At 34.6% G+C, this 14,558-nt stretch overlaps 1 protein-coding gene across 3 annotated transcripts; it reads left to right on the top strand.

The window, feature by feature from the left end:
* Positions 1-6,047: 6,047 nt before the first annotated feature.
* On the top strand, positions 6,048-14,160 carry LOC132641213 (probable LRR receptor-like serine/threonine-protein kinase At1g67720). Of its 3 annotated transcripts, none has more exons than XM_060358124.1 (15): positions 6,048-6,760; positions 7,759-8,296; positions 8,631-9,142; positions 9,266-9,398; positions 9,620-9,691; positions 9,762-9,830; positions 9,938-10,009; positions 10,188-10,256; positions 10,674-10,834; positions 10,935-11,188; positions 11,946-12,072; positions 12,184-12,249; positions 12,342-12,528; positions 12,607-12,739; positions 13,624-14,160. In XM_060358124.1, the coding sequence occupies exons 1-15, from the start codon at positions 6,691-6,693 to the stop codon at positions 13,939-13,941; spliced, it is 2,781 nt and encodes a 926-aa protein (XP_060214107.1). In that variant the 5' UTR covers positions 6,048-6,690; the 3' UTR covers positions 13,942-14,160. The 3 variants fall into 3 exon arrangements, with proteins under 3 accessions (XP_060214107.1, XP_060214108.1, XP_060214106.1); XM_060358123.1 differs by having other exon boundaries at positions 6,050-6,760; positions 10,674-10,846; XM_060358125.1 differs by lacking the exon at positions 10,188-10,256 and having other exon boundaries at positions 6,049-6,760; positions 10,674-10,846.
* Positions 14,161-14,558: the final 398 nt, after the last annotated feature.

Here is a 14,558-nt window from a genome sequence, read left to right as displayed (position 1 = left end):
GTCCTAAACTGATGGATCACCAAACTGTGCGTCTGTACCTGCGGGCATGAAACGCAGCCCCCGAAAAAAGGGGGTCAGTACGAAATATGTACTGAGTATGTAAAGCAGAATATACATAAAACAAACCTGAGACATAAACGAACAAAAGTGTCGAACATAAGTACAAATCTAATCATATCAAAATGTTTACTTTTAAAAATGTGTGAGTCATGCATAGGGTACAGAAGAATATGGCCGCCCGCCTGTCAACGGCGCCAATACACAGCATAACACCAGATATAAGTTTCACTTCTCCGTATCCCCGTCACATATCATAACACAGCATAACGCCATATACAGCATAACACCAAATATAAGTGGAACCCGACCCTCATTAGCGAGTAGCTCGGAGAACCATAAACACAGCATAACTCCGGAGTATATCAAAATGCGCACGACAACAGAACCGGCCCGGGACTAGGCGAAAAGAATAACAGAATGCACGAGTAGAGTCGTGAGTAGTCATATGCATAAAATCATTATCATAAACTCAAACATAAGTAAAATGATCATAACAAAATCTTTCAAAAATTCTCCGAATTACATAAAGGAAAGTCGCGGGACCCACGGACGGGTATTGACCCGAGTCGGGCCCGCCTACGGAAAATATACTCATTATACATCATGCAAACTCATACGAAAATACTGGAACAATCCGAGCCTTTATGCGAAAGATATGACATTAAAAAATTACGAAATTCTTTAAAGTGAAACCTTTTTGTGCAAAGTTCGGAAAGCGATTATTTCAAATACATAAGGGTTCACATTTCATCAAATCATACATAAGAGTGCCAAGGAACATATACGGATCATAACATGCTCGGATTTCGGATTTGGAATTTCCTTAAGGCTCTAATCTAGCCTACGTAAAACTAAGGCATGCCAAAGAAAGAAGGTTGCTTCACATACCTCGTACGCACTCCAAGATAGCCAATCTAAAGTAAATCCCAATCTACGCCTCGGGCTCCCCAAGGTCTAAAAATACGCCAACGAATACCAAACATTAGCTAAGGGCACTTAAGCCATTCATTTCAACTAATCATTAAATTCTACAGAAAATTCGGCAGCATTTCCCCTGTAAATAGGCCATCCCGAGAATTTAACTCGCTCAAAATCAACAACAACAACCACAATAACCAACCTAGTAACATCGATAATCAATTCGAAAGGCAAAACAACATTAATAGCTCTCTTCTACACCATTCGACAACTTTCCAAATACTCAATTCAACAGCTTACCTTCAAGCCAACATCAACGCTTATACATTCAAATACTAACCCAAACTCATACTAACAATATTCAAGAACACTTCGAACAATTTGCATAATATTTCAACAATCCAACAATCGCTCTAATTTCACCCGAAAGCTGCCCCAACCGAGAGCAGCCCCTAAAACCGAAACAACCCTCTTTTTTTCATTCCCCAATTTCAATTTATGTTTTGTATCAACGATCCACAATATAACGATATAATTTTCATAGATATACGCATTACATCAAACGCGCAATGATCCTCAAATCAGCCCACACAATCTCAACATCTTTCTTAAGTCATTAAATGTTCATTTCAAAACTAGAATTCATGACGACGACAATTAAAACACTAAGCGATAGTAATGCGATCTTCGACATAGTATAGGACTCACATTCGTCCACACTACACATACATATGTTAATGGTTCTCATATATAAAGATTACATTAAATGCACCAAATTCTCCAAATCAGTCCGCACATTTACCATATCAATTTTGGGACATTAAACTCTCATTTCCAACATAAATGTCATCACAATAACCATTACGACGCTAAGCAATATTAATTCATTCTTTGCCACACATTGGGACCATATATACGACCACACCCACATCTATACATGTACACATTTAGATGGTTCTAATCTATCTCTTCACCCTATAACAATCAACAAGCTACAAGGCACTAATTTATCAACTCAATCACACAACACACACATACACCTCACACGGCCCACATACCAAACACAAGACCCAACTTCAACATTCCATATTTCATGATTTTTATCCATTTTAGCATACTACAATATGCATACAACATTTATAACTCAAAAACAAGATTAGAACTCACCTTTCTTCTTCAATCCACTAAATAGCTAGGGTTTGCTATTTGACACAACGGATGGTTGGATGACCCAAACAACTCTTCCACGCTACTTAGGGACCTCAATATAGTAGGTTTGTATCAAGGAAATAATTTTTGGAAGGCTTGATTTGATCTTGGTTTTACCCTTCTTTGGCCGAAAACAGTGGGTTGAAGGGTGCTCTCAATGTTGTTATTTTTCTAAGTGTTGAAGTGAGTAAATGAGGAAAGAACACTTGGTTTTCATCTTTTTAAGTGGCAACAAATATCTCTTAGTTGTCTTTGGCCCACGCAATGTGTTGGACCAATTAAAATTGGCCACACAATGTGTGGGACCAACTCCATTGTACACGGCCACATGGTCTTTTTTTGCATAAGATTTTTAATTCCAATTTTATGAATTGTGGTCCCAATTTTTCCTAAGTGTTCAATACCAACAATTCCATATATAACTTATGTCTCAAAATAAAATCAAAGGTCAAAAGTCCCGACTTCAAATCCCGGAAAAGTCTTGGCCTTAAATTATCATAGTTAATCCGGGTTGTCCCAATGTATAAAAATACGGGACGTAACATTATGGAACAAAATTTACCTTACCAAAAAAAGGGAATAGAGAAAGATATTATTCTGTCTATTAATAAACACCATCGTTAATTCCTAAATTTAAGGGATCTGGTTATTGTTTACAGATTAGTTATGTATTTGAAGACCTTCAAATACACGCGTCCAAATACATAAACTAATGAAATGATAGCTACATATCGTAATATTAAAAAGGGTAGCTACTAATGGTAAGAACCTATAATAAGGTAGTTGTTTCTGTAAGTTTATTAGCTTTCCGTGAGGCCCTTTTGATTTCCAGAAAAGATGTATCTGGACTTGAGCATTCGTTTCTTTTACATTAAGTTCACATTTCATTTTCTTGCGCGGATTGTCCTTCTTTGGGGGTGGTCTTTAATTTTGGCCCCGATTTTACCCTTTGCCTAATATTCCGAGGTTCTGGGTTCGAATTCCAGCTCAGTAAAAAGAAAAAAAAGGAATTTCGCAAGACAGAGATTTGGATTGGCAAGACAGAATTTTGCCTTCAAAATTCTGACTTAAGGCAGTAAGATAGAGTTTTGAAGGCAAGCAGGCAGAATTTTGCCTAAGGTGCAAAACTCTGCCTTGCGATTTTTTTTTTTAATTTTTGATTGAGCAAGGGTTCGAACCCGAAACCAAAATTTTTTTAGCGAAGGACAAAAATTAAAGACCACCCCAGGGAAGGGCAATCCTGCAAACTGTCCTTCAAATTTTAATGACAATTATAACTTTTTTGGTACATATATATGATAATTATAACTGAAAACCCATTACTACCATAATGAATATCTTAATGAATTTTCTAATCAGCCAAAGCAAACCAAAAGACGCACAATTAAATTACTGATGAATTATTTCATCTGTTGAAGAAGACCATCAGCCACTCAAGGAAATTTTGATATCAGATATCAACTTATATAAGTAGACTTTGAAATCAAATGAAATATCCTATTTTCGTAAAAATCTTGTGATTTTAATTAGGCCTCTATCTATGTTCATCTCTGGCAAAACACAAATTTACTCTGTTAAGTGTCAATTCAAGTAAGTTCATTTTCATTTATGTGATTTTTGATGAGCATCATGAAATTGTAGTTCCAGTTTATGCAAATTTTAGCTAAACAGTCATAGTTGGTGTCAAAGAGAAATTTGTTTAGATATCTAGAAACGCAGTAACGAGTAGAGATAAAAAAAAATTAATCGAGGCGGCTAAATGTAAAGGGTAAACTAAAGTTTCTTATTGTTTTCTAAGTTTGTACTACATATTTTTCTTTTTGCCTCATAGGTAAGGTAACGTATATGCTCTCTTGTGTTTGTTTTACTTTAGCATTCTAGCTACACTTTTACCTAAGTTTGCATGCTTATAATTCGATTTTATCTTCTTTTAATTCTTGCATTGTTTTTTAATATTAATCTTAACCATAACCAACTGAAATTTGATAGTCGCATAGCCGTAAAAAAGCAAAATCTCTTTCAACTAAAATTTTGAATGATTTTATAACATTGAAGCATTTTAATTCTTGTTTTCGCCAGATCTTGAACTTGTAATTCTTTCCTCAATTCCATGTTAATCAGTTACATACACTTCGTAACAATTTTTATGTCTTAAAAAAATTATACTGATTGACATGGGATACACGTGCAACGCACTTGCGCAGAAACTAATATATATATATTATGTCAGAGGAATATTAAGACCAAATTATTATATTTCTCCAGCACTCAGACAAAACCCAGAAAAGACCAAGCACATTAGAAGATACTTAATCTGTAATGATTAATCATCATATTATACTAAAAGTGGAAAGCTCCAAAGTGCAAAATTGAAATACTAAAATGCCCCTAAAATACTCCTATTTTGCATTTAAGTGCAAAAATGTAAGATTTAGGTTGCCATCAAAATATTTGAGGAGTTAAATAATTATCTTAACAATAATTGGTTGATAAAAAGATTTAAAAATGAAGTGATTCAAAGTTCAACAGAGTTAATCATAAAAGTGTAAGATTTTGAAAATGATAACCTAATCAAATGTACAGTTTATTCTTTTCTTTAAGACCAATCAACATTTCTCTTTCACCAAAAATCAATAAATTGAAAAATAATTTTAAATTTTTGAAAGATTGTCAATAAAAACTCTTTATTCATGTCTTATTGATAAATAAAATATGACTTCGTAGTCTCAATTTGATTTTCGCCGAGGTTCACATTTTAATTAATCTTATTACATACCGTATGTATCTTACTACATACACGAGTTGACAACTAATTACTTTATATTAATTTGTAAAATTGGTCAAATTGGCTCGACATTTATTATTTTGAGCTTGTTTGTCACTGCCAAGTTCATCTTAATCATCAAATACATGTTTTAACTATATGTACGTTATTTTAAGAAGTTTTTACTAATTGATATGGGATACATGTGCAACGCACATGTCCAGAAACTAGTATTGAAATAACACAAGAAGATTTTGAAGTAGACATAGAGCATGTTTGGATGGGCTTATGTCTATAAGCTACAAACAGCTTATAAGCTAAAAAAAAATAAGTTGGGGTAATCTAACTTATTTTTTTTTTGCTTATAAGCTGCTGCTTTAGATAAGCTAAGTCAAATGAGCCCAATTATTTCTTTGAGCTTATTTTAAGCACAAAATGACTTTAAGCTGGTCAGCCAAACACTCAAAAAAGCTGAAAACAGCTTATAAGCAACTTATAAGCCAATCCAAACAGGCTCATAGTCTTAGAAAAAAAAAGCAAGGGAAATTAATAGAAAAGATAAAAATAGGAATTTCAAATGTAAAGGATGTATGTTAGGAAATTTAACATTAGAATAAACGATAGGACATTTCAAAAAGTGTGAACTAAAAATAGATAATTGGGGATACAGAGCAGAAAGTATTTCACAAAAGAAATCAGAAAATTTTGATAAAATCTTGGCAGATATTGTATTTTCGTTTATAATACTTCGTAAAACTCTATTGACTATTAACGATAATAGCTCTTCTGTATTTATTACTTCTAAAAATGTTTTCAAGACTTTTTCTATTTTCTTATATATGTATGTGTGTGTATATATATTGCAAGTGAAAAAATACTGGATTCAATTAAGTATATATCCAAAATTATAGGTCCCCCCATGGTTAACATAAGATTGTGGGGGAGGGGAGGAAGAAAAAGGTGCCCCATTATTCTTGTAAGACACAAGGACAATCTTGGAAGTTTACATGTCATGATTTGATTCTGCATTCTTTATCAAACTTGCAAAAGTTAAAGACAAGTTGGGCCAAAAGTGAACAGAAAAAAGATTATGTATGTCGGTACCAAAAGCAAAAGGGAGATGATGTGATTATTAGATTCTCTTTTTCTTCCTTTAAAGAGTTGCTTTTGCAGTTAGCATGGCCAGATTTTCATCCCACATCCATATCCAATATCCCAATAATATATTCAAGAAAAAGAATCATTTATCAATAAATAATTCAATCATCTTCCTTTAATGACAGGACTCCACAAAAGCAAAAGGTATTCTTGCATGTTTACATTACAGAATTGGTCAAATCAACTAGAAGAAGAAACAAACTTAAAAGAGAGAAAAAAATGAAACATATTTATAAAATGGACAAATAATTATTTACTTGCTTTCCAGTTTGCAGTGGTGTCAAGTGTCAACATACTAAAGATTCTTTTCTAAAGCGAAGTGAAAAAGGTGAAGCTGAAAGATGAAGTTGAATTCCTTCTACCTTTGGAAAAAGCAGATTTCAAAATATTCAAAAGAAAAAAAAAAACTTAGTAATGTGAGTGAACATTGAACAAGACTCTTCACTAACAAAAGTTAAAGGTAATCCAAGAAAGATTAAGTGACATAATTAATATCCACTTTTAGGGAGTCTTGAACTTCACTGAAATACTAAAATATTATACCAGTTTATCAAACAGAATACAGCCTATCTTCATCTTCCATGGATTTCCTTTTACAATCCTTTGTTCTACTTCTTTGCTTCAGTTCAGCAATTGTGTGCCAAGTTACAGGTATGTCCTCTTTGCATCTTTACCTTTCACTATACCACAAAATCTGGTATGATTATATTGTTGTGGGGGGGGGGGGGGGGGGGGGCTGGGGTTAGAATGAAAACCATATTTGTCACATCTAGAAACAACTACTTGATTTTCATTAGGTCATGATAGAGGGGTTCTATACAGGCCATACCAATTAGTTGTGAATAGATTTTAGTCATATTAATACGTTTACTTTAGGTACTATGTACTCTAGGAGCCTTTTAATCCTGTCAGGGATTTATATGTTGGTCGAAAATACAGTGAACTTCTAGTGTTTTTTTTTGGGTATAATATTAGTTGGTATGACCTTAAATGGAGCGACATGGTCAGTGAGGATTCCTATTGCTGATCCAACTCGCTTGAGATTGAGGTATAGTTGTTTGTGTGTTGAAACAACTAACTTGATTTTCATTAGGACAAGATAAATGACTGGCGATTACTTTAGGTACTATGTACTCTAGGAGCCTTTTGATCTTGTCAGAAATTTATATGCCAGTAGAAAATAATGAACTTCTAGTGTTCCTTTTTTTGGTTTTTATTTTGTATAATATTGGTTGGAGATGAGCTTAAATGGAATGATATGGTCGAGGATTCATGTAGCCAATCTAATTCGCTTGGGATTGAGGTGTAGTTGTGTGTATAGAAACAACTAACTTGATTTTTATTACTCATGTTAATACGTTTACTTAAAGTACCATGTTTTCTAGGAGCCTTTTAATCCTGTCAAAGATTTATATGCCAGTAGAAACTAGTGAACTTCCAGTGTTTCTTTTTTTGGTTTTTATGTGGTATAATATTGGTCGGGATGAGCTTTAATGGAACGATATGGTTAGTGAGGATTCATGTAGCCGATAAAACTCGCTTGGGATTGAGGCGTAGTTGTGTGAGTGTAGAAACAACTAACTTGAGTTTCATTAGGACAAGATAAATGACTGGCAATCTTGTTCATGAAATAAAGCTTTATTATGCAGAGTTTGTAAGTATAGACTGTGGAAGTGCAAGCAATTATACGGACCTGAGTACAGGATTGGCATGGACTTCAGACGCTGGAATAATGGGGCATGGAAAACCAGTTGTGGTAGTGAATTCAAATGTAGACTCACAACAATATCAAAGGCGAAGAGACTTTCCAGCAGACAGCAAGAAATACTGTTATACGTTAAACACTAAGGAGAGAAGGCGATATCTTGTCAGAGCAACATTTCTATATGGAAGTCCTGCAGCAGAGGGAACATACCCCAAATTTCAGCTCTACTTGGATGCAACAAAGTGGGGAACTATAACCATTTCAGAATCTTCAAGGATATATGTGAAGGAAATGATCATAAGAGCACCTTCAAACTCGATTGACGTGTGCTTGTGTTGTGCTACAACAGAGTCCCCCTTCATATCTACTCTTGAGCTGAGACCTCTAAACTTGTCAATGTATGCCACAGATTATGAAGATAACTTTTACTTAAAAGTCGCAGCAAGAGTAGATTTTGGAGCTCAAAGCAACGAACCTATAAGGTATAGTAGATTTTCAGAATATCTATTAGTCATGTCAGGATGTTTACTTTGGATCCTATGTTTTCTAAGAGTCTTTAAGTCCTGTTAGTAATTTATATGCCAATAGAAAATATAGTAACCTTTCAGTATTTTTATTTTTATTTTTGTTTTATAATATTGGTCTAAGATGAACTTAAATGGAGGGACATAATCAGTGAGTATTCATATAGCCTAACTTGCTTGGGCACGAGGAGTAGTTGTTGCTGTTAGTGAAGTGATACAAGAGCAGATCAACCTTAAGTTAGTCTTTTTCAGCTCTCACGAGATTATAACATGAATTAGATCTGTCTCACAGGTATCCTGATGATCCCTATGACCGTATATGGGATTCAGATCTAGCAAAAAGGCCAAATTTTCTAGTAGATGTGGCTGCAGGCACAGAAAGAATCAACACAACGAAGTACATAGATACAAACACAAGAGAGTATCCACCTGTTAAAGTAATGCAGACTGCAGTAGTTGGGACTAAAGGAATGCTCAGCTATAGGCTGAATCTTGATGAATTTCCAGCAAATGCACGAGCTTTTGCATACTTTGCTGAGATTGAAGACTTGGGGAAAAATGAGACCAGAAAATTTAAAATGGAGCACCCTTACGTTCCAGACTACAGCAATGCTGTGGTGAATATAGCAGAGAATGCAAATGGAAGTTATACTTTGTATGAGCCTAGCTACATGAACATAACATTGGATTTTATACTGTCATTCTCCTTTAGAAAGACTCGTGACTCAACTCGAGGCCCACTACTAAGTGCAATGGAAATATGTAGATATATGCAAATTTCTACAAAGACCAATGAACAAGATGGTAAAAAGACTATTCTATGCTTAGTCTAGTTATTTTTCTCTATCCATCTATGGTAATTGTTCTACTTCTACACATATTTTTTTACCAAATATAGCTAATTGATTTAAAGCTGCTACTTGGAAGTGAGTACTCTCAATGCCTTCCGCTCCATGTCATTGGGAAGTGATTGGACAGATGAAGACGGCGATCCTTGTGTACCCACGCAATGGGAATGGGTGACTTGCAGCACAAGTATTCCACCAAGAATCACAAAAATGTGAGTTATATTGCTAACATATATGAGATATGGAAATAATGCTAGTCACAGGAAGAAAATAAAAAGGACATTATTTGCAACTACAACTTACCACTGTCCTGCTATAATCCGAAAATGTATAAAACTTTTATACAACGTTTGACTGAAATGGAACCTTAGATCATAGTGCCTAAAGTATAGTTTTTCCTAGGCAATTTGACATTTTACTTTGATTTGAACAGAACACTGTCAGGCAAGAATGTTAAGGGTGACCTTCCTCGTGAGCTACAAGATATGAAAGGATTGACCGAGTTGTAAGTATGCTTATAAAACAAGTCAAATTTTAGTCTTAGTATTTAAGTTCTAACATTTTCTACTCTATAGGTGGTTGGATGGAAACTCCCTGACCGGACCAATACCTGACTTGAGCAATCTTGTTAATTTGAGAATTTTGTAAGATCTTTACTAGTCACTCACTATTACTGCCATTTTAGCAAGTAGATCTTTTTCTTTTTCTTTTTTTCTTTTTAACTGGATTATTGTATTTTGTTAACATGCAGACATCTTGAGAACAACAAGTTGACCGGTCCAATACCTTCATACCTTGGAGGTTTACCAAGCTTATTAGAACTGTATGTTATGATCTGGATAACAAAACTTTAACTTGATTTAGTGTACAATGCTTAATAATTTGTTTACCTCAAATTTAAAGTATCCAAGATGGATAGTTGATAGTCTTTTTTATATGTTTGCTGTCATGGAAAAAGCTCTTATTAAACTTGGATTTTTTTTTATTTTTTTTTGTGGCAGAGATGTCCAGAATAACAGCCTAACTGGAGAAATACCGTCATCTTTATTAAAAAGAAAAGTAACTTTCAAGTAAGTATACCTTTAATCCAGTACTGGATTGAACCCATAATACCACGAGAAGATGTCAGCAACTAGAGCAAAGTATTTAATATACTGTAGACTGATTATATTCCTTGGTTTGGATATCTATATCATAAACAGTATTGCACATCCAAAGTTCTATACAAAAAAGAACGGCTACTTTTCCCCAACTATGTCAGTGGTCCAGCATTTAGTATACACAGCATTTTTGATGTTACAATATGCTAGGAAAGAGCAAATAAATTCTTGTAAGTGAGAACTAGGAAGTAACATTTGACATGTATCTTTGAACATAGTTAGGGAAAGAGAATTTTTCTTGTATCTTTCTGCAGTAGTGCACTGATAGAAGATCTGTTACAATCAGGAAAAGAGCCTTACATAAAAGTTATGTTCCCTGTCTCACAGGTATGAAGGAAATTCTAATCTAAGACCCGAGTCAAAGCATAGTAAACGTTACAAAGTGATACTAGGATCTTCAATTGGAGCGCTTGTGATTATAATTGTTCTATTCGCAGTCAGTATATTCTTTTTGTGCCACTTCAGAACAAAAGTATCTCATCAAAAAGGTGACACAAAAGGTGCAAACATCCTCTAAAGTATCTTCTTAGCTTTTAATTCTATTGCTCATCATCTTTTCATACAAATCATTCCATCTATACCTCCCAGGCGAATCTATGTGCACAAGCACTAAACCCTCAACAACTGTTTCAATCGCACGAGGTGGATCCTTAATGGATGAAGGTGTAGCATACTATATCCCACTACTTGAGATAGAAGAAGCTACAGAAATGTTTTCAAAGAAAATTGGAAAGGGAAGTTTTGGACCTGTTTATTATGGAAGACTTGGAGATGGGAAAGAAGTTGCTGTCAAAACTATGGCAGATTCATCAAGCCATGGAACCAAACAATTTGCTACAGAGGTATGTTAAGGTTGCTATACTTTTGGTACCATCTCAAAGAGACACAAAATTTGTTTTCCATATCATGGATATACTTTACAAGGTGAACTAAGAGCTACCTTTACAGAGATAAAACACGTTAACGTTCTAATTTAAGATGCTAATGGCTTTAACCCCAAATGGCAGCTGACATGGCTATGCTAATAAAGATTAAACAATTTTCTTTCTAGCTAACACATTTGACATGACGTAAAACTGATCACAAGTCGGACTTCAGAAATTATATGACATCGCTAATAAAATTATTCATGTTGCTTTTTTCATTGTAATTTACAATTTGTGACTCATCATAATCACCAACATAAGCTTAAGCAGCATGAGCATTAACAATGCTGCTCGTTTCAGTGTTTCAAACTTACCTCATTAAAATCGAATGAAAAAAACATTGCTTATATATTTCATACTTGGATGCTGTAAAGGTCAAGGAGCTGAGAAAGCAGACTGCCATAATTTCACAGATGGTATAAAGCCATTTTCATCAAGATATTTGCAAATACGAATTACAATAATGGCATCACATGCGAAATATATCACTATATGCTGGAAGAAGCCTATTAGAACAATTAAAAAGTAATGTAACTTCTTTTCCTCCATTGAAGTACTCAAAACTTATTAATTGATTTTTACTATTCCTGTACAAGTTAGAAAATTCACAACTTTATAAGATATTTCTTTTTGTTGCAAATTTATACCATCAGTTAAAACAACATACTTGCAGGTGGCTCTCTTGTCAAGGATCCATCACAGAAACTTGGTTCCATTGATCGGATACTATGAGGATGACCATCAACGCATGCTTGTCTATGAATACATGCATAATGGAACTCTAAGGGATCACATAAGTGGTCTGCACCTTTATGTATACTATAATTGCTATATGTTTTTATGCATTATTTAATTTCCTCCTTGAACTGAAATAGTGTATAAAACTTATCACACCACAATTTTGTGAACAGAATCCGCCGATAAAAAGCATTTGGACTGGCTAGCACGTCTTAAGATTGCAGAAGATGCAGCCAAAGGTTACCAGAAATTTTTCATTGTCGAGAACTTAGAAGTATGTATTATCCTAGTTGCCTTGAATCACAATATAATTGTTTGAGCTTCTTTGTAGGCCTTGAGTACTTACATACTGGATGCAACCCCTCAATCATTCATCGAGATGTGAAAACTAGCAACATTCTCTTAGATATAAATATGCGAGCAAAAGTATCTGATTTCGGACTATCAAGGCAAGCTGAAGAAGATTTAACACATGTCTCCAGTGTGGCACGAGGAACCGTTGGCTACCTCGATCCTGAGTAGGCCATATATCATGAGATTGAATATTTTGCTAGTGATTTTCATTCTTCGTCCTCATGTTTCTCAATTTTCAACAGGTACTATGCAAATCAGCAATTGACAGAAAAAAGTGATGTGTATAGCTTTGGGGTTGTCCTTCTGGAATTGATCTCTGGAAGAAAGCCTTTTTCTACTGAGGAATATGGTGCTGAATGGAGCATTGTTCACTGGGTACAGTTTCATAGCTTTTTCTATAACTTTTCAGGGATGATATATCATCCACTAGCATAATGTGTTTATAATGCATATGGATTTCTTTTAAAGATATCTCCTCTACATAAATCACAATAGGTATCAAAGCCAAGCCAGCTAGTAGAACTATTAGGTTGTGAACTAAGCTAAAGGGGCATAGCTCAGTACAAAGTGCAGTAAAGCACAAGAAATTAATAAGAATCTGCAGGGAATATAAATTTTCAGGGTTGATAGTTATTGTAGTAATATATCAGGAAATAAAAATAAGTGAAATTAATGATTTCAAATGTTGGTGTAGTTGTGAATTTGTGATTACACGCATAAAGTTCTGTCTGCCTGAAAAAAAAAAAATTGGAAGAGGAAAAACATGGTTCTTTTCTCTGGATAGCAACTGAGGATACTCTATTAAGTTCTGGATGAGCAGTAGTGTGCAAGCCAATAAAAGTTGGTGTGTGCTATGAAGTTGCTAATTGGAAAAAACTGAAATAAATTGAACAAGCAACATTGATTACAATCAATAATCGACAAAAAACATGAGGGCTAATAGAGTTCTCCAAGGTGAAGATAATTTCTGATGAGAACAAGTTCATTATGTTTTGCAATAATGACTTATCAACCAAAGTATAATTCTCTTCCAACTTCTTAATTTGTTAAGTTTTGCACGTGTCCTTCCTTTTGATCTTCTTATTACTTGAGTATTACTTGTGCTGAGCACAAAGTTATTGAGGCAAACTGATCATCTACTATTGACAATCTTATTGATGTGCGTGACCATCTCATCTAAATGCTTAAGTTACTAGATAAAACAGACTTTAAATTAATTAAATTATGTTTCAACAGATCTGACTAACAATATTTTGCAGGCAAGATCATTGATTCGCAAAGGGGATGTGATCAGTATCATGGATCCTGCACTAATAGGACATGTTAAAGTTGAGTCGGTATGGAGAATAGCAGAAGTTGCAATACAATGTGTGGAAAGGCATGGCTCATCCAGGCCAAGAATGCATGAAATCCTCACAGCCATACAGGACGCGATCAAGATAGAAAAGGGGATTGATAAATTGTCTTCATCAGGAAGTTCAAAGGCACAATCTTCCAGAAAGACACTCTTAACAAGTTTCCTGGAGATAGATAGCCCTGCTATATCCCATAGCTCACTTACCCCTTCTGCTAGGTGAACAAGTAATTAACAAGAACTTTGCCAAACACTAGTGTTTTAATCTTCTTGGTGTATGTCCTGTCTTAACTTCCTTGCTCTTTTTTTTCGGACGTACATTAGTACATAGTGAGTATTATTTTAACTGTACATTAACAGAGACACCAGTAGGATGTGACACACTAACAAGTATGCATATTTTGGTGGCAAATAGTCAAGTACACTTATGTCTCGACTCAAACCCCCAGTGTCTAAATTTTGGATATGTTGTTGCAAGGAAGAAGAGGTTGCAGTGAGAATCTGATCATATATAGCTTGCATGAAAGTAGCAATCATTGAGCTATCTTTCATCCTCAATATCTACTTGTATTTTTGTGCTCCTAATAGTAATGAACTACCGCCGACGATAGGTAGTGCAATTTCACAGTTGACATAAATATACAGCTTTTTACACCAAGTTGCACCCACTTAACCAACAAAGGCATTTTGTAACTGCAGTAAGAAGAGCTCTCGCACAAATGCGCGCAAAATAGCAGAACTCTATTCCTCATCCTTGTTTTGATTTCTCTCTCAGATTTCTTATAACAACTTCAATGGCTTCCTTAACTTCCTTCTCTCTATTTCTTTTCCCTTACACCA

The sequence above is a fragment of the Lycium barbarum genome, chromosome 5 (assembly GCF_019175385.1).
Source record: "Lycium barbarum isolate Lr01 chromosome 5, ASM1917538v2, whole genome shotgun sequence".
Taxonomy (NCBI): Eukaryota; Viridiplantae; Streptophyta; class Magnoliopsida; order Solanales; family Solanaceae; genus Lycium; species Lycium barbarum.
Note: the sequence above shows the minus strand (reverse complement) of the source record. Positions and strands in the feature narration are given on the sequence as shown.